At 35.1% G+C, this 21,929-nt stretch overlaps 1 protein-coding gene across 2 annotated transcripts in view; it reads left to right on the forward strand.

Annotated features, from left to right (window-relative positions):
• Nucleotides 1–21,929, forward strand: part of PCDH15 (protocadherin related 15) — a 2,067,151-nt gene that overhangs the window by 1,420,892 nt on the left and 624,330 nt on the right. For both annotated transcript variants that reach the window (XM_031956966.1, XM_031956965.1), the window contains 2 exons: nucleotides 5,442–5,602; nucleotides 14,688–14,843. In XM_031956966.1, the coding sequence (XP_031812826.1) occupies nucleotides 5,442–5,602; nucleotides 14,688–14,843 (317 nt within the window). The remainder of the gene's footprint in view (nucleotides 1–5,441; nucleotides 5,603–14,687; nucleotides 14,844–21,929) is intronic.

Here is a 21,929-nt window from a genome sequence, read left to right on the forward strand (position 1 = left end):
CCCTGGGCAAGTCACTTAACTTCAATTGCCTCAGAAAAAAAAAAAAAATTCCCACCTTTCTATCACTCCATCCTGAACTGGAGGTTCTCTTATCCATCCAACAAAACTAATGATAACAATTGAGAACAACAGCAACATTCACAACTAACATTTATATATCAATTTAAGGTTTACAGAGTACTTTACGTATATTATTGGACACTCATAATAATCCTGTGATGTAGGTATTATTATTATGAATAAATGAACAAGGCTGAGTCATTTTGGTCATCCTGTAGAAGTTACTTATATTTGATGGTCCCAATCACAAAATTATATAGGATTTATTTTTATAAACTTTATTTATTTATTTGTTTATTTTAACACACATTGCTTTATGAAACATGTTGGGATAGACAAATCAGAACAAAAGAGAAAAACCATGGAAGAAATGAAAAAAAATAAAAAACAGAAAAAAAGAGGTGAACATAGATGTGTTGATTTATTTCGTATCCTTAGTTCTTTTTCTGAATAGAGATGGCGTTTTCTGTTTAAAGTCTATTGGGATTGCTTTGAATCACTGAACCACTGAGAAGAATCAAGTCTTCCATAGTTGATCATCACATATTCTTACTGTTATTGTGTACAATGTGTTACTGCTTCTCCTTCTTTTGATCAGCAGCAGTGCATGTAAATCTTTCCAGGCCTTTCTAAAATCAGCATGTCCATTATATTTATTGAACAATAATAACATTTCATTACTTTCATATACCACAACTTGTTCAGCCATTTCCCAATTGATGGTCATCCACTCATTTTCCAAATCTTTGCTATCACAAAAAGAGGTGCTATAAACATTTTTGCACATGTAGGTCCTTTTCCCTCCTTTATGATTTCCTTGGGATACAGACAGACCCAGTAATGGTATTGCTGGGTCAAAGGGTATTCACAATTTCATAATTCTTTGAGCATAGTTCCAGATTTCTCTCCAGAATGGTTGGATGATTTCAAAACTCCACCAACAATACATTAGTGTCCAAGTTTTCCCACATCTCCTCCAAAATTTATCATTATCTTTTCCTGTCATCTTGGCCAATTCTGAGAGGTGTGAGGTGGTATCTCAGATAGTTTTAATTGCATTTCTCTAGTCAATAGTGATTTAGAACACTTTTTCAAATGACTATAGGTAGCTTTAATTTCATCATCTGAAAATATAAGTTCCAGCAAATCTCTGTTCAAAAGATGGGGCACCAATCTTTAATAAAGAGTTTAAATTGTTAGGAAGTAATGGTATTATATGAGAGGAGTAGGATAGCTTACTAGATAGAAAGCAAACTTGGAACCAAGAAGATTTGGTCTCAAGTCTTTCCTCAGAAATATCTTGACTATGTGACCATGAACAATCCATTGCCTTCTTATGCCATTCTTCAGATACCATTTGCTACAAGTGAATCTGTTAGTCTATATATTTCAACTCAAGGAGCCATCGCTTTTGGTGTGAGAAATTTATTGAATTGGGTGTCCCTAGAGCAATGTAATCACAATATTAGTTCCCATCCCTAAACCTACTTGAAAGTTCAATTTGCTTTTGGGAAATTTCCACACATTTGTCCAGCTTAGTTCTGCTGTGTGCAGCCAATCAAAATAATAGAAACTCCTGCTCCACTTGCCAGCCTTCGTGTACTCAAAAACAACTATCATAACCCATTTGAGTCTTTTCTGCTTCACCTTCCATGGCGAACTTATACATGGCATAAACTATCAGATTGCTCATTCTAAAGAAATCAAAGCTCTAGGATAAACTGAAAGCAAAGAATGCTTGTAAGATATCCCACTGATGATTAAAAAGATGATAGCTGGATAGATAGCTAGATGTTGGATGGATAGATGAATGATTGTTAAATAGATATTGCTATATAGACAAATCTAGTTTCAGCTTGGGTATTTTCAAAATATTATGTTGGCATTTATAATAATGTTTTCAGTATCTTTACTTTTATTTTAGATAATTCATTGTTGTTATTTGTCTTTTGCTCTTGAAAAGGACCATGACATCAGAGGATTGATCTGTAACATGCAGGTGAATTGGACTTAAATGAGGCCAGGCTGTGGTAGTCTCACATTCTCCTTTAGAGCCATCTGGGTCCTTGTTGCAATAGATAGAAGAGGATGACTGGAGATGTCTCTAGATGCTTTTAACTCAGATCTGTTTTCACAAAGAACTCTCTCTGTGTATCTCTGTGTGTCTCCCCGATCCTTTCTCTCTTTCTCTGTCACTTTGCCTCTGTGTGTGTGTGTGTCTCTCTCTCTTTCTCTGTCTCTCTCAGTAGATGGATGGATAGATATTATTTGTGTGTATTAAATATAGCATGGAGGTGGGGGTAGAGAGAGGAACTGAAAATTGCAAGCTTTTGTGCACAACGGGTCCAAAGATTGTGTATTCTCATAGCCAACACATCTCAGTGCTGGTTCTGTTTTCTTTTCCTGGAACTGAAAAAATAGTGATATGTAATTCACTAATTATATAGTTCCTGAAATCCGGTTAAAACAACATGACCAAAGATGGGTATGTGCATAATTCACTGACAGGTGCATGCTGGAGCCTTATTTGTGGAAGAGGGAATGAAAATGTCATCGGCCTCTTATCTGTACATTCAGGTGTTTTGTCAGAAGGTTATCGACTTGCCATTTGAAAAGATGGACAAAACCAGCTATGAGCAACTGTTCTCCTCTCTCTGAACAGAAGCTTTGTATAATATTTGAAAAGGGGAAGGGGAAGTGATCTGGTTATTTAGCATATGTGATGTTAGAGAAAATCACCTTATTTAGGAAGGATAGAATTAAAAATATACTAAAAGTTGCTTATAGTTTTAGTATATTCATTTTAAACAATGGGTTTTCCTTTTAAAGGAAGTTGGCTGATATAAAAATAAATAGTATCAGTAATATACATAATTAAAAAGTAAAGAGTCCATCTCATTGTGAAAGTATGGGATAAGCCCTGGACTATCCATGTATGCCTTTGCTAGAAATAGAAAGCAGAGAAATTGAGAAAAGTGGGTAGCAGCACATTGAATGGATTTCTTGTGGAGATCTTATAGAAACTCTGTAAACAAGCCTATATAGAATAGGAAGGCAAAGAGGGACCATCATCTACATTCTCAGTGGGAATACCTGCATTGATGAGATCATCTATCCATTGAACTATTAAAGTATATTAAAAGAGTGCCCCAGTCTGTGGTGTTGCATGGGAACAAACCCTCACATAGGTGTGGTAAATATTACTGATCAGTGGGTTTTGTGTTTAGAAGAATCTCTCGGATCAGGCCATGTTGATCAAGCTTTATTTTAAAGATTCAGAAACCAATCTGCCAAAAGTGAAATAGCCAAGTCAATATTCAAAAGTAAGCCCTCAGATCCCATCCCTTACCATTGTATCACACTGCCAATCTATAAACAGACTAGACAAGCACCGACCTCTCCTAGCTCAGGGTGCACGGGGACTTTTATCCCCCAACTCCAGATTTGGCTTGTGACTTTAAGATTGATTTTTCACTCAGGCATTTTTCAAGAGCAAATTCTTATTTATATACTGTAAATATATTCTTGTCTGATATCTTCAGGCAGTGAATTCCCTGGATGTTCACAATTTACTTTAGTGTCTTGAAGAGGTTTTATTTTCATTTTTAGTGCCACATCCCTTTTAAATGGAATATGAGTAATAAAAAGACCCAATGGAGAATACTTGCTCTAGGTTAGTTTTCTCTTTCGACAACAGCAGCCCAAGAGCTGAGCGTTAGAAGGAACCTAAGTGGGCGTCAGCTCTAGCCCATACCTTTATATAATCCCTTCTAGTCATTTCAAGTCAGCAAACATTCCCTAAGCACATACTGTGTGCCGTTGCAATCTTTGTTCAAAGACATGCTGCGAAGAGACACCCCTTCCTCTTGAGGTAGTCTGTTATCCTTAAGGATACCTAAAATCATTCAATTTTTTTTTTTTAATCATTCATTCATTCACTCAAACATCAGAAGAATTCATTAAAGGCCTACTATGTTCCAGGTGTAGTTTTACAAACTGGATCTGAATCTCGATTCAAAACTCAGTTCAATGATTATCTACAGAGTCTTTTCTATTCCACACCCTAACAACTGTGAGTGCCTTCTATATTAAGTTTAACCCCAATTACTAAAGTCCCCATAGAATGATATTTTGTCTTTTTTTTCCTATTTATCTTATATAAACTTATATATGTATATGTTTTTCTCCAGTGGAAAGCAGTTTCTCTAGATCACCTTTGTTTTTTGTCTCCAATGCTTAACCTCATTCCTGGCCTTTACGTGCTTACTGATTAATTAATACGGTGCCCAAAATGGAAACAGCCTCTGATTTCACAAAGTTTACATTAAATTGGCAGGAAAACAACGTATACACATAAGTCTGGGAAAAAAATGGTTTCAAAATCAATGTAAGGTAATTTTCTGGGTAGTCAGAAACATTGAAGAGCAGGAGGGAATAAGGCTAAATCTTTTGTGGAAAGTGATTTAATTTATCTCTTGGTAACATATTACCCCTCCTTTTGTTCTCTGGGGTCAAGAAGTACAGGTCTAATCTCTCTTCCTTATAAAAATCCCCAAAATACTTGAGGGCAGTTGGTCAGCATCTCTGACCTTCTTAGTGCTGAACTGTGGCCCATTAAAATCACCTTCACATGATCTGAACTTAAGGCAGCATCATTGCTTGTGTGGTAAAAAGAGGAGAATTAACATTATTTTCAGCGCTGTCTTGATAGGGGCCCAGCTATTACCTTGGTGTTTGCCACAGCAGTCACCTTGAAAGAGCACCATATGTAATGATTAACTTTGAGGAGCCATAATCCAGCAAGTGGACACGAAGCACATTCAGATTTATCTTTTAAGGATTTGCTTCAGGGAAAGGGGAACAAAATAAGCCATCGCAACTCTCACTATGGGAAGATTTACTAATTTTTTTTTTTTTTAATCTTTTATCTTCTTTTCTCCTCTGAATCTCTATATCAGAAGCTTTCCTGAGTGAATTGAAATATCAGCCTTTGTTATTACCGGTATTACTTTTGTTCATGATAAGATAACTCCTGTGGAGGTGGGAGGGTGGGAGTAGGAAGTTAGGAAGGATAAACTAATAATATGAACAGGATAGAAAGCCTGCCTATGGTGGATATAATTCTGTGGCTAAATACCTACTCAGATTCTTTCACATGCCCACTTCTTCCCCCTCAAATAATTTCTTCTGTGTATTTCCTTGTGATCATGTCTGCTTCCCCACAGTGAACACTATCAAAGCCAACTCTTGAAGTAAATGTTCAGAATTTTCTCTTTAAAAGGAGATCAGCATCTCATCACTTGGTGAAATGCTTTGGGGCTTGCTAAAGCGCAGAGGCAGTATGAGGTGGTTTTAAGTTAAGAATCTTTTTGTGCTTGCAGGTACAATCATCGTGGACAACATGCTCATCAAAGGGACAGCTGGGGGCCCCAATCCTACCATTGAACTTTCGTTAAAGGACAATACGGATTACTGGGTGATGTTGGATCCAGTCAAACAGATGCTCTTCCTAAACAGCACCGGCAGAGTCCTGGACAGAGATGTTAGTTGGTTTGTTTTGTACTCTCTTGTCTCTTACTCTCTTTTTCCACAGAGACCTAGACAGTTTGTAAAGAGACCACTATTCATTGAAGGAAACTCATGCCAGGGCCTTACCATGAATAAGTAATGTGTGACTAATGAGTGGGAGACCAGAGGTTCAATGATGTTTTGTTTGGATTTGTGCAAATTATATGAATGACATTCAGGAAAATGAATTGGAGACATTTATCTTCTTTGGGGAGATGAAAATCTGTCACTTTCTTTGGAATCAAATTATGACCTTTACATGTTAGAATGATATTAAGGCATTTTCGGGTATCTTGACCATGATGTACAGGGACCCTGGATTTATACAGAAAGGGCAAAATCTTAGGAAGATCCTCACAATTCAGGTAGACTTTAACCTCCGTTCCAAGGTAGACGTGTGTCTATTCTCCAAGGACCAGTCAAAATAACTCAAAGTGGCCCAATAGGAAGTTGACCAGAGGAAGGTCATTGATTGAGTAATAGATATTTTCACAACTCCTCAAGGCTATTCATATAAATGGTTGAACCTGCATTGGTGTAAGCAGGATAACAATAAAAAAAATTAGTCCCTCAAGTGCTATGATATAAAAAAATAAATAAATAAAATAAACCTCCCTGGACTCAATACTAGGAGGCCCAGTTTTATCATCTGAGCTTTAATGATAATTGAATTATTAGTTATGTAAGTCATCAAATATACTCCCAAAGGCCATCAGTTTACTCATCTGTTTAATAAATGAAGGGAATTTATATTCTTTGTAATTTTTTGATTGTTTAAAGTTCCCTTCTAGTTCAGTAAATTTAAAGAAATCTTCCTCACATGTTAAATTACCAATTAGCTCTTTCAATGCTCTAACAAAACATTAGAATGAGAGATTTGTTCTGAAAGAGATCTTTAGCTTCATCCAGTCTAATATCCTCAATTTATAAATAAAAGAATAAAAACCCAGAGACACTAAGGAACCTACAAAGTTTGGCACACAGGATGAAGGGGGCTAAGATGTCACCCCCAATTCTCTAATTTCTGACCAACTGCATCAGCTTACCTCCCATAGTAGTGTATAGTAAATTAATATTCACGAAACCCAAGTGGAAAAAAAAAGAGTTGTTGGAAGTAAAAAATAAAAAAAATAAAAAAATAAAAAAAAGTTTGTTGAAGGGTGATGATAAAGACTGTATATTTGTATATCCCCAAGTGAGACAAAGAACAAAACATCAACTTCAGTAACATTAAGCTTCCCAAATCCATGGAATCACCAAGTTGATAACAGTGATAATAAACATGTCATTGTCGGTGATGATATGATGATATGATGGTGGCAATAAGATGCTGACAATGATGTGCATACTTAATAGCTGATGGAGTTATAACATGTTTATATTCCCATCTAAGACCACAAACCAATGTGGTTGCATTTTTATAATGAAAAGATTCATTCATTCATAAATTTATTATTAAATATTAGTGTGTCAGATACTACGCTAGGCACCAAGGGTACAAATTCAAAGTATGAAATAACCCCCTTTCTTCTAGAAAAAACACATACTGTCAAGCAGAATATATTGTTACATATGTCTATGTTTATGTGTATATATGTGTGTATGTCTGTATTTACAAAGAATATGTGAAGTATATATTCATAGACTGATTAAATGACTAGCCCCAACATCACATAGCTGGTATAAATTAGAGGTGAGGAAGAGAGAGAAGATTGAAAGGATAAATCTCTGACAGAGGGAAGGCAGAATTAGGCTAATTATATAAAATCAGGTGGAAGAACTCTTTCCTCCCAAGGTAGAATCTGTGTGACCCTGCTCAAATTGCTAATCCTTTTAGTATTCTCTAAATTCACTTAGCTATTGAGATTTCCTATAAAAGGATCGGAATGATCTAGCTCAATGAATTAGCAAAATGGAATTAGACGTTCATATCATCTTGTTTACATTGGTGAGCACCTGTTGGTAGTAGAAATGTTGAGCAGAAAAAGCTCAACATTTAGAGAATAGAGCTTGCCCACCCATAGTGAACTCAGACCATTTTCACACCCAGATTTCCATATACCTCCAATGGATAAAGCATAATTAGGAAAAAAAATGTAATGGGCTGAAACTGAATTGATACTCTAAGATCCGAGCACTTAAGGATAATTACCAATTTGACAATACTCTATTAGCATATGCTTGGAGAAAGAATGGCCCTGCCCACTATTCTGTGCAGGCCTCGATCTGTTGGTGTATAGAGAGATTGGGTGGAGGATTTAGAAGGTGGAGTAGGACGAGTGAGGTGCCTCCTGGCAAGAGAAGAAAGAGGAGATTCGCGAGTCTGCTCTCTCTCTCCTCTGGCTTCGAAAATGAATAAAGATTACTTATCTGACTCTAGTTGATTCTAAAGTATCCAGGATGCTAACATGGTCATCACAAAAAACAACCTTGGGAATATTAATATTGGAGAAACATAAAGACATAGGGATGAAATCTGGATATTTAGACTTCTACCTTTTGATCTTCACCCAACAAAGGGCAATTGATGTCTGTAGGAAGAATGTTGTATATGGAATCCCAAGTCCTGGATTTGAATTGCCTAACTATTCTAATTCCTCCTGTGATCCTGGATGAAACATTTATCCTCTCTGTATCTTAGAGCATTCTTACCTTTCATTTGTGGTTGTCCTGTAATTGTGAATGGGAAAAAAAAAATGAAAAAGTGGAACTTCATTTCTGGCCCTTAGATTTTCTTCTTAGTTCCTGGATTTGGTCAGGCTTCTCAGCTTGCTTAAAGCCTTTCCGGTAACAGCAATAATCTTTGGACAGTGTTTATTACATTGCAAATTCTGTATTTTGTAAACCCTATTTAGGATCTGTCTATTTTCAGGGAATTGAAGACAATTATAGTTCCATGCAGAGTTTGGTCAACCTGTCTTCTGGATTGCAGTAAAGAGGGAAATAAAACATTGAAATATACTTGTTTTCCCCTGGGGAACTGTGTCCTTTGATTTGTGAGCCTCATTCTATTAGGATAGCCAGTGAATGCCTCCAGGTGAAAATTTTTGTCATGTTAATCCATATAAAAACTCATTGGGTTATGAATTTAGAAATGAAAGATATCTTAGAGGTCACCTCTTCCACACCCTTTATTTGGATCAGTCTTTTCAGGAATCATCCTGAAAATTTACATCCTAAACCAAGAAGAGAAGAAACATTAGTTATCTCCATGAGATTAAGCTTGAAAATTTAAGGTAATCCTAACTGAACATTGCTATTACTTTGTGTTCTTAATTTAGACATTCAACCTTTAAAGGAATTTGTTCATCTCTCAAAATGATGGCTCAAGGCCCTAATTACAAAGTGTAAATTGCCATCAATTTTACATTTGGCTCTCTGCAGAAGTCCCCTAAATAGCCAAAGACATAAATTTGATTAATTCCTGAGGCACAAATCAAAATACTCAGTGATCCTAACTCATAGATTTGGAAAAAAAAAATACCTAATTCTATTCCAACCCTGTACTTTGCATAGAGGGAAACTGAGGTCGGAGCAGACAAGTCACACAGGTAGGAAATGTCAGAACTGGCATTTGAAACTAGTTTCTCCGTCTCCAAACCAGGATTTTTTTCTACTTCATTACACTAAGTCTGATGATGTGGGAATAGCTATTAAAGAAATAATATTTTATGCCCAATTCAAAAGTATTGTCACCATTTCTCAAATCTTTCTATTCCCTAAATTCTATATTTGGCATCAAATAGCTTTTCAGTCACTTCTCTTTTATCTTCTTGCAATGGTCTTAATCAACCTTTCACTTGTACAACTGTCTCATTAAGAAAATTCTTTATCTCTTAAAAATAAGTAAGTGTATCCTTCATAAAACATTTTGAGCAAGTTTTGCAAATAAGTTTTAGTTACTTTCATAACAACTTTAAATATCTCTAAGTGGCCTTAATCACAGAGTGATTTACATAGTGAGCACCTCTCCATTTCTATGATCTTTCCAAAAGCCTATTTATAATTTCAATCTTTATCGTCTCCTTTAGGTAACAAACACCAAAATTGTATTACTCACTGGGTAAAATAGCTCTTCTTTTTAGAATTTCAAGGATACTGCCTTCCTTTGTTTCTTCAGTTCTCATCCAATTGTCTCATGAACACTTTTTTCCCTCCCCTTTCTATTTCCTCCTTTCTTCTCCCCTCCTGGTACTATTTCTCCCCCTCCACTGTCTTCTCATTGGATGATAGACTATTTTTATTCATTTGCTAAAGGTATTAGGACAGAAAAAAGTATTCTTGAAAACAGAAAAGAGGAAAGTCATTGCAAAGAATATTCCTACCTGTGGAGAATGGATACACTTGTACTAATATTGATGACAAGAATACATTTTTATCTTCACTTCCAAAGAATTGTGTTTTCAAAGGACAGGAAATCTATATTCTCAGCAGATCATTAGAAATTTCTTTATTTTTGTTCTAATAGTTTGGAGAGAGCCACTAAGCTCTACATTTATCACCTCGATAAATTCCCAACATGAAGATCCTTTTAAATTTTTGATTCTTGAAAGATAAAAATGGAAAAATTTTAGACATTTCCCCTGCATTGCTAAACATTATTCATGGGAAATATGTAAAATAGCTTATCAGCTTAGACTATCTATAAAAGATAACTATTGCAATTAGTTACTCCCAAAATATGCAAAATTTCTTTGTTGGTTGAACAAAACAATTAAAGAGAATTAGTGAAAATTAAATTACAGTGACTTATTTTTTGCCTTTAGCTATGACAGGCAAACCACAGTTTCCTTAGCCCATTCCTAAGCACTTTGGTGTCCCTAACCTCTCACTAATCTACTTAGTAGAATTACAATTGACATATTTACAACCATCCCATACAGCCAAGTAAAATCTATTCTAACATCAGATTACAATGTGTCTGTTATATATTAGCCATGGGGAATTCTTGCCTTCAACTCTGAACCATTAGGGTGAGAATTTATTGCCTTCTGTGTTCGATCTAGGCAAACAGGGAGGGAAGGAAGGAGGGAAGGAGGAGGGGAACTAGACTGTGGAGTGAAAACCTTTTCAGGGGTCCTGGACTTGCCTAATGTATGGTACTTATGGGCTTGATTTGATGGCCTGTGTACCTGAATGATTGGTCTTCTACTTGCAAGGGCTATGACGTTTCTGTCCTAATAATTCTGATGCAAATGGAATAGGAATCAAAATGGAAAGGTTTTCAATATTTCTCATGTAATATTTAGAAGCTAAATATGATAGAAGCAGAAAAATAGAATTGAAAGGGATTCAGAAGACCTTTCAATCCAAAATCCTCCTAAATTATAGAGCCAGAATTTATGCCATATATTGGGATCACAGACCTAAAATTAAAAAAAAGGACTTTTATGGTTTCTTAGTCTGACTTCACCATTTTATAATTGTGGAAACTCAGGCCCAAAGAAAGACTAACATCATTCACATGGTTGTTTCTGAAGATTGTTTGGAGCATAACCATAGCTTGTTTTAGATTGGTTTTGAAATATGTACTATCTGTCCACCAAACCATTCAAATACACATATTCATGGAGTTAGAAGAGCCCCCAAAGTCACTAAATCCAATCTCCTGTTCAAAACAGGAATCCTCTTTTTAAAGCTTTAGCATTTAGTCTCTACTTGAACACTTCCAAGGACAGAAAAGTCAGCCTTTTATGATAATGATGGTAAAAACTAGTATTTATATGGCACTTTAAAGTTTGAAAAACACATTGTGTGATACTTCCAATGGACCTGAAAATAATCCTGTGGTGTTTTATTGTGCCCATTTTAGAAATAAAAATAGAAATAGCTTATATTTTCATATTACTCTAAGATTTGCAAAATGCTTTACACATATTATCTTATTTCATCCTCACAAGAATCACTATAGCTAGATGCTATTATTATCCTCATTTTATAGATCAAGATGCTGAGGCAAAGAGAGGCTAAGCGAATTGTTTAGGTGGGCAATTAGCAAGTGTCTATAGCTGGATTTGAATCCACCTTTTCCTGATTCCAGGGCCCAGTGTCTATCCAATGTGTCATCAAATTGCTTAAAGTAAGGGGAAAACATCAGAGATTAGATGATTTACTCAGATCATAGAATTATTTGGAATCAAAAGAGGTATCTCTGGCTCCAACTATACCACTCTATACTCTATCACAGACCCTCTCAAAGGCAGAACTCAATTTCTGGACAGTTCTAAGTGACACAATGTTTTTCCTGCTTGCCACAATGTGTTGAAATCTGTTGCCTTTGTCAACCATTGATGTGATTTTTTTTTTTTTTTTACCCTCTGAACTACACACATTGGATCAAGTCCCTCTTTCATATATAAGTATTTCAAAAAATTGAAAAATATCAACTTCCTATTAAAGAAAAGAATGACAATGTATATAAAGAAACAGACAGATTAAGAAACCCTGGCTTCAGTCCCAATCTCTGATACGTACTTTCCGAGTGGCAGTGCACATGACACAAATTCTAGGGTTCAAGAAAGATGCTGATTTGTGTTATTAGAGAGATGATCCTTGGCAGGACTTCCTTTTACCAATAAAATCAAAGGTCTCATTCAATTATGCTAATAATCCCACAAAGAAGGTCAAAGCTAAATCATTGCAGTTGGAGCTGAAATGGATCATTGAATTTAGCATAAGGAAGAACAGAGTTTGAATCTTGCTTCAGCTATTTGCTAATTGTGAGATTCTGAGTAAGTCACTTCTGTCTACATCAATTTCCTCATCTGTGAATAGCCACAGCCTCAGAGAGTTGACATATGTATCAAAAAAGATTGTTTATATGAAAGTATACACACATATTTACATATTTACAGGTCAATATGTGGGCATATTTTTCCATATGAATGTGTATATTTAAGCATATGTACAAACATGGGTGTATGTAAATATATGTACCTGTGGAGGGATATGCATATATTATACATATGCATGTATATCTATCACCTTAAATCAATCTCCTTAACAAAAGGTAAAGGACTTAACACATGCTAAATATAAACACTAATAAAAACTCCAAATATTCTTCTGTAGGGAAAGCCTTTGTCATTTCCTCAGTTTTGTATGTATATTCTGTGACAAGGTTTCCCCTATCCTTCATCATCTCAGTTGTTCTCCTTGAGAAATACTCTACCCAACAATATCCCAGATAAAATGATCGCTCTTTTTCAAGATTGCTTTCTTTCTCTTCCATTTTCTGAACCCATTTGTCCTTGTTGGTCAGAATAAAATCTAAAATGATAGTTCCCATTTTTGCTTCTTTTGTCTTCTGAAAAAATAACATAAAAAGAGTGCCAAAATTCTTAGTTTTTTATAGAATGAGATTTCCATTGGATGGTAGATAACAAAGATATCATGTAAAGTGCGAGAGTTGAAGTCAAGAAGATTGGAGTTTAGATTGTACCTCAAAGATTTATTAACTTTGTAATCCTAAGAAAACCACTTAATCTCTTTCAGCCTCAGCTTCATTACCTGTAAAAATGAGGTTAATGACCTATAATTTTGCATCTAGATCAAAGTCTACAAATCTATGTTCAAATCAACTTTCCCAACATTCTTGAAACTTGCTTTTATTGCAATTTTAAATTTTGTCTTCGAATAGCATCATCCAGAGCCTCTTTCTAAGATGTTAGGAGCATGTTTCTGTTGTTCTATGACTTTGTCTTTGTTTTTATTTCTGTCCTTTGACCCATATCTCCTTCTTGATACTCATAGATGGGTTTGCAAAGGTCATGCCTTTATATTGTACATTACCATTCTTATAATTGGATTTATTTCTTTCGAACGAGATAAGATTTAGACCATTTTGGAAGTCACTTTGCCTGAACTCTTCATTTTATATAAGAAAACAGTAGTATGGAAGAAATGAGTAAGGTCACACAGGTAGGAGTAGAGCTGGGATTTGAGATCCTCTGGTGCTCTGACTCCACATCAAGTTTTCTTTCCATTATATTTTGTCATTGCTACATCACTATTGTTGGTACATAAAAATGAAGTATATGTTATTATCATCCCCATTTTATAGATGAAATATTGAAGTGGAAAGGAGGAAAATGACTTCATCATAGATAAATAGCTATTAATTGAGGCAGGATGTGAACTCAGATCTTGATTCCTAGGCCTGTACAAGTTCTATCTGTTGTTCTGTTGTTCTTTCAGTTGTTTTCAACTCCTTGTCATCCCCCTCCCCCCTACACCACAGCATACCAATATGATGTTTCCATGATAGAGATATCAGAGTACTTTACCACTTCCTTCTCCAGTACACTGAGACAAACAGAAGTCAAGTCACTTGAGCAGTGTCACACAGCTAGGGAGTGTCTGAGGCCTGTTTTGAACTCGTGCCTACAGGTCTACTGAGCCATGTAGCCATCTATATATGTCTATTCTCTCTTCCTTCCTCCCTCCTTCTCTTCTTCCCTTCCTCTCTACCCCCCCCCCCAATCTCTCCACACACACATATATATATCTGTTTATACAAAGACATGCACACAGGTCTATATAGGTATATGATTTATATATTATGTGCGATGATAAAATATGTTATGCCTTCATCATCATTAACCTTTCTATTATACCTACCATGACATAATATAACATAATACCATGACATAATATATTATACTTACCATCACATAATATAACAAATTAAAATACATTGCGTTATTATTATGGTATCCATAACAAAATATTTCCTCTTATACCAACAGTATGTTAGCTTTGATTATTGCTAGTCAATTATGCATAATATTTGTAATATCTGTACATATGTATGCACATGTGTGTTGTGTGTTCATATAACACACAACTGGATTCCACATCTAATCTATAAAAGAAACAGATTATGATCCCCCTATCTTATCTTATTCCAGGTAATTTGAAAACTGTCATTTCCAAAGGGACAGTCATGTTTGTGTATGGTTTTATAATAAAGAAGAATATCTATAAATGATGTCTATACTGCTCAGATAATTAGGATTAAATGTAGTTGCACTTTTTAAAATGTCCTTTCTTCCTTGCAGCCACCAATGAATATCCATTCCATTGTGGTGAAAGTCCAGTGTGTCAACAAAAAAGTGGGGACCGTTATTTACCATGAAGTTCGAATTGTGGTGAGAGACAGAAATGACAACTCTCCTACTTTCAAGCATGAGAGCTACTATGCCACCGTGAACGAGGTCAGCTGCTCTCTTCTCTTTCTTCCTATCATTTTGTTAGATCAATAGAGAGACAAATTGAGATGCATGTTGTGTTTCTGGTGCTATTCACAACTTACCACTGGCTCTAATGTTTAACGCTACTAAATACATCTTGGTGTTTCATTTAAAAAGAAAATTAAGGGAAACTATGTAAAATGTAAAAAAGTATCTCAGATGATGAGTTTTTTGTTCAGTGTTTTTGGAAAACTTTTCTAGCAGGGTACTAAAGATTCATTTTGCCACTGGAAATCCATTCTCATCTATTCAGCCATATTTTTTTTTCAAGTTAATCAGGAAGTAATGTTTGACGTCTTGTCTCTCTTTTTTTTAACCTCCAGAAACTTCATTATATTAGGATGAATTAGGAAGACACTATGAATGACAAGCCTTTTTTGTAAGAAAATAGAATAATAATGGGTAGCAGCTATAAATTTCTTCACTGTTTATAAAATACTGTTCTCACAGCAACCATATGAGAATAGTAAATGATATTGTCATGAAGATGCTAAGATAAAAAGATATCATTACTAAATGACAAATAATAATATAAGTAAAAATCTAGAACCTAGTCTCTCTATAATTGTCACAGAATATCAGAATCTAGAACTGGAAGGTTTTAGTACAGAATCCCATCTACAATAATCCAGCCTCTTCTTTTAAAAGATCTGTAATGGGAAGAAGTTCAGAGCTTTCAAAAGAAACTCATTGTACTTTTGGTAAGTAGTAACTAGGGAGTGTTCTCTTTGTGGTTAAAGAATGAACTCAGTTCTCTTCATTTTCTAATTTAGTTAACCCACCGCAATTACTGGTGAGAAAAGAGACATTCTACAATATACAAAATACCATTTAGCTAGATAGTTCATCTACCGAGCTACATGTTATGTTCATGGGAAAACCAAAAATTAAGCAAGAATAATATAAGTAGACATGATTAGTAAACGTTTATAGAGGGGAGCTGAAGAGAAGCAAACAAAATATAGAAGAGTGGATTAGACATTTTTGTCCCATAGAGATTAATGATACTCTTTGAATATTTCAAGAAACAGATCAGATCTTAACTACAATTTCAGATTTCATGAAGTTTACTTAAGCAAGCTAGTCAAATGTTTCCATTTTGCTGCCTGAAGATAGTGAGGTTCTCCATGGGAATATACTTTCCCAAGTTCTTCAGTTAAGCAGCATCCAATTATCCCATATCCCAATTATCCTTTTGCAATAAAGTCAAGGCATCTCTTTGTGCTTGCTCTGCAAGCACCAAATGCTAGAGCTCTGATTACATGCCTTTGAGCCAACATTTGTTTTGTGTGAGTCCCAAAGATCTCTCCTAGTTATATCCTTTGGGGACAAAAAAAAAGTCATTCTTTTTAATGGCAGTCTTTCAAGTATGTGAAGACAGTTCTCACGGATGTCTAAAGCTTCACTGCACCAAGTTAAAGATTTCAATTTTTTTTCCAACCAGTCATGAACATTGTTTTCCTGATCAATCATCTGGTTATACTTCTCTAAATGAACTCAGAGTTCAATGTTCACATTAAAAGTGTCTATACAGAATGGAACACAAAGCTTCCAATGGAAGAGTGGAAGGGGTGACCAATACAGAATATATCAAGATGATGGTTTCTCATATACTTATTAATTTGATTCTATTAAGGAAATTTTAAAAGTTTATTTATATTTTGCATGTTTTGGGTTTATTCTGAGGCAATTAGGGTTAAGTGACTTGTCCAGAGTCACACAGCTAGGAAGTGCCCCTTTATTCATTTTGATTATTTATTTTATGATGGCTAAGACATTATAGTCATCTCTATTGACTTTGATGCTTTCTAAAAGCCAATTAGATGGCATAGTGGGTAGACCACTGGACTTAGAGCTAGGAAGACTTGAAATCAAATCTGGCCTCACCCACTTAGTAGCTGTGAGAGCCCAGGGAAGTCATTTAACCTTTATTTGCCTCTATTTCCTCTTCTATAAAATGGCACCATAATAATAGCTTCTTCTTCTCAGTGTTGTTATGAGTATCAAATGAGATAATATTTACCATAATGCTTAGCACATAGTAGGTAGTAGATAAATATCAGTTATTGTTTTACCCCAAATGTCATCTAACCATATTTCTATTTATTTTAAGTCTAATATCAAAATTTATTAGATTTGATTCAATTTTCTATCCTACAAAAGTCAATGTCTCTATATACTGAATCTACGATCAAATGGATGATTTCTTCATCCTAACTTTGTGCCATTCATATAGTGATAGTCTTGCTAAACATGTCCACTCCCACAAGCTGATAGGCAAGAATAAATCCCTTTCTAATAGTTTCAGGTCTTACTGAGTTTCAACAGTTCTCTTCTCTAATCAATTTATATATGGTGTACCATATTCAACTCAAATCTAGTAGCCATGTTTTTAGTAAGGATTGTAATAAGTTGTGGTGTATCCATAGGAAGATGAATTGTGAAGAGCCTTAAAATCATGTTATATGAGGTTTAGTTGAAGTTATTATATGTAGCTCTGAGACTGAGTCTCTATTCAACGTATCAGAGTAATAGCCAATACTAGTTAGCATTTATATATTGCTTTCTTTGTCAGATACTGTGCTAAATAATTTACAATTATTGTGTCATTTGATATTGTATTTTGGATGAATAAAATTGCAGTTTATGAGGTATTCTTATTTTCATATTAAAAAAAACCCAACACAAATAATTTATAGTGATTTTTTTTAGATGGACCAATGAGATTTAGCTAGTTCAAGTCTTTCTTATCTATCAATTCTTTAATTCATTCACCACTGACTATGTCCCAGAAACTAGAGCTATATGGTACAGAGACAAAAAATACTGCTCTCCTCAAGAAGCATATAATTCTAATGTGGGAGAGTAACATGTTAAACATTGTTATTATATATAACTTTTTCCTGTTTTCAAATAACTGTTTTATGAAAAGAAATTGTGCAATTTAAATTGAACATATATTTCACACAAAACTAGTATCTGACTAACAGAGGGACATTGTCAACAAAAGCCAAGTATACACCAACCGATCCCATTTGCTGCCCTTTAAGAGCCACAAACACCTCATGATTCTCCTCTCACCCCTTTCATCCTCATCTAAAATGCTATTAAATTAAAATAGCAGTTTATTTTGAGCAAGATGCTCCATCCTTTTCTTCCTATAACAATCAGGTTACTCCTATCTTTTTTTTTCTGTAAACCTTGATAAATAAAATGAACTTTTGGAGCTCTGAAGGACCTCTGTGAGACACAAGTATCCAAGATGTCTCAGAGTACCAGTGTGCCCATTTTGAAGGCCTACTTCCAAAGCCACCTTGACAACCCAAAGTTATGGAACCATCTGATGTGAGTGTCTCTCCCCTGACATGTTCCTGTGCTCCCTTTTGGAACAACTAACAGTAAAGTCAACCATAGACCATTGTAGCTATGGCAAAGAGGCAAAGGCTGGACTTTAGTCCATCTGGATGCAGAAAACGTTGTTTCTTTTATCAGAGATGACATATTGACAACATAAGAAAACGTCAAGTTTGTGTGCATGCAAGTGTATGAATGAGAACTTGCCTCCCCACACACATATACATACACATACACAAAAATTTGGAATTAGAAAGAATAGGAAATTTAAAAAAACCTTTTTTGTTAACTCTGGGTAACAGTTTTTTTAATATTAAGCTGAAGCTCAAATATTAAGAGGCCCACTGATGACTTAAATGCATATTTTATTTGACCTATTTTTTAGAAGATTAAATTCACTTTCCATATCTTATACATGTCCCTCTCCATCTTTTTTAAAGGACGCCGTGGTATAGATTTCTGTAATTATTGTGAGCACAAATTGACATTCAGATAAAGGGAGCTTTGGGCAGCATTAGAGAAGATTCATCTCAGCAAGTGATGATTCTTCCTTGGCACAGGACTCAATAAGTAGAATAAAAATTAGTCCAAACAATAGCCTGGTTTTCTTCTCTTATTAGCAGAATTCTACTTCTCCAAGGAGTAAATTTGATCTTTTTATTCACCAATGATTGGTTTCTAGAATAGAACCCCCTATATGTTTCCTGTAATTCAGAGCAGATATGAAAGTCCTAGCATGTCATATTTACATGTTTTATCTATGAATTCATGGGTATAGGAATATAAACAAAATATGTAAAACTTAGAGGATGTTATCTTGCACGAAAAGACAGTAATGGCTTGGGAGTTATGAATGGTGGGAGGAAGATTAGTGATGGCCTCATAAAAATGGTGACGAATATCTGAATCTTGAAGGCAACCAGGAATTCCACAAAAATTAGATAAGGAAGAAGGACATCCTGAGCATTGAGACAATCGGTACAAAGACATAGAGAGGAGTTAGGGGATAGTATGTGTAAGGAACAATGAAAAGGCATCAAAGAGCATAATTTCTGGAAAATGTGGGAATGGTCAAGAACTTTAAATGCCCCAAAAGCTCATCTCTATTTGATTCTATGGTCCTTACTAGGGAATTACTGGTGCTCGTTGAATGAAGGAGGAGAGGATCACATGGTTAAACCTGTACTTTAGGGAAATTATTGTGGTGGCTGTATGGAAGATGGATTCAAGTGGGCAGAGATTTACAGCAGGGAGAGCAATTAGAGGTTATTGCAACAACCCAGTGAAGAGAGGATAAGAGCCTGTGTGAGGGTGGCAGATGTCTAAGTGGAGAGCAGGGGAGTATTGCAAAAGCTGGCAGAAATTATATGAGAAAGGACAAGATACACTACCTGCTTATTTATAAGGAGAAAGTGAGAATGAAGAATTGGAGAGAACACAGACGTTTGGGGCCTTAATGACTGGAAAGATAGTCTTGCCTTTAAGACAACAGTGAAAAAAAGATGGAAAATGTACTTCAGACTTTTCTTGGATCTTTGCTGATTATACATTATATGTATGGATTTATGGATGAGCATATTATATGTATATGTATATATATATGCATATACATACATGCTTATGTCTATTTATATTTGTTTTTAACTCCATTCCAAACAGAAGCTATCCAGGATCATTCTATCAATAATCTCCACAGCAGGTTCCCCTGTTTCAATGTCAATATAAATTCAGTTGTCTTGGTCACCTTACCCATGGCCTTATAAACAATGATCTGTGTAATATCATGATTTATGATACTTTCACTTTCTTTTCTCTTAGAAAATACAAGACTATTCATCCTTTCATTTCAATTGTCGCACATTAGATATTTTAACCCTTTCGATTATCAGACCACGTTTGAGATGTAGCTAATCGAGAAGATGTGCACTTCGACCTAATTTGCTACTGTAATAGATTGCCTCAGGCATATTTTTCAACTCCTTGGGTGTCTTTATCCAGGTAATTTTCTGATGGTGATTCCTCAAACATTTGTCAGTATGTCACTCAAAATCTGTACAGTCTATTCTAGATGCTGATATTCAATTACCCCAAGTTTTCCATTTTTATGATATACTTGCTCCAGATTATCCAGATCATAGATGAACACACGTGCAGACATACATATACACACATGTCACGTTGCATGGAATAGATAGCTATGTACCTGCATGTAAGATATGTACATGTCTGTGTATGTGTGCACGTACATATACATCGGTACAAATATTTGTATATATGTGTACATGCATATACATACACACAAACATATATACATATGCAATGAATTTTTATGTGGAAAGGAACCTCACAGACTATTCACTCCTAATTATTCCAAGCAAATTTTCTACTAGACAAATTGCCATCTAAACATTACTTGACAGACTATAGTACGTGTGAGGCACCCCATTCAATTTTGGGGTACCTTGAATTATTAGAGCTTATTCTTTTCCCCCACCCATGCCCCTGTCATCAAGCTTCAGTTGGTCTCTTTGCTACTTCCTCCCACTGGGCCTATATTTTCTATCTGCGGCCAAGAAGAATAAGGCTAATCCCTCCCTCATGTGAAAGTTCTTTATATATCAAAATACATTCTCATTTTCTCTGGTATCTAAGATCTTCAGTACCAGAGTTTTTTGTTCCTGTGATTCCCATCAGGAGAATGCAAACTCCTCGTAGACAGGAAGTCTTTATTTATCTACCATGGTTCTCTCCCATACTCATCCTCACTTTGTGTTCCCAGAGCCTAACACACTGTCAGATAGTCACCAACACTTCATTTATGATTGTTGAGTTGAATTGAATATGAATTCCTTTGACTCTATGCCCCTCAAGCTCTAGTTCTCCCTAATTCATTCCAGTTAGACTATAAATGAATTGCTCTACATGTATCTTATTATGTGGTACATTGACAAACAAATTAAGATATGGTTTACCAAAATAGGATTATTAATAGATAATTAATTAATGATTAATTAAAAGAATTCTTTTAATCACATTCTTCTGAATAAATATTGGTTAGAATATTCTTTACTGACTTGTGGATTGAACATCAGGAGATGGGCCCATCTATCAATTCTAGAATTGAAGTAGTCTGTGATTGACATATACCATAATTCTCATTCCGTGATTCCTTCATTTGTGTGCCATTATGTTTATTGGTGTGTGAGGTGGAAGGGCCATGGATCCATTGTTTCATTGAAGAAAAGTGTCTAGGTGAAACAAAAGTAAGAACCTTATTACATGTTGTAAGTCAGACCACAGCTTGAACAGAGTGCTCAATGGTTGGAACTCTCCATGTGGGAACTCTCTACTTGACTAACTTTACAAGTGCAAAGCAATAATTTAAAAAAATAAATATTCCTATTTTGATGTTGTCTAGATCAATGATGTCAAGCTCGCATGAAAACTGGGGCCATTAACTTGAACAAAAGTATCCCAACAAGAAATAACATATATATACAAACACACACACACATATACATACATACATACATATGTATATAATTAAAGTCATATAAAAATAAAATAAAGTTACCTGTTTTATTCCATTTTTACTTATCTTGCTAAACACTTCCCAATTATATGTTAATTTGGTGCAGCATTAGGGTGATGTCGGACTCTTTTTGGCACCTCTCTTATAAAGCAATAAAAGGTTGT

The sequence above is a fragment of the Sarcophilus harrisii genome, chromosome 2, assembly GCF_902635505.1.
Source record: "Sarcophilus harrisii chromosome 2, mSarHar1.11, whole genome shotgun sequence".
NCBI lineage: Eukaryota > Metazoa > Chordata > Mammalia > Dasyuromorphia > Dasyuridae > Sarcophilus > Sarcophilus harrisii.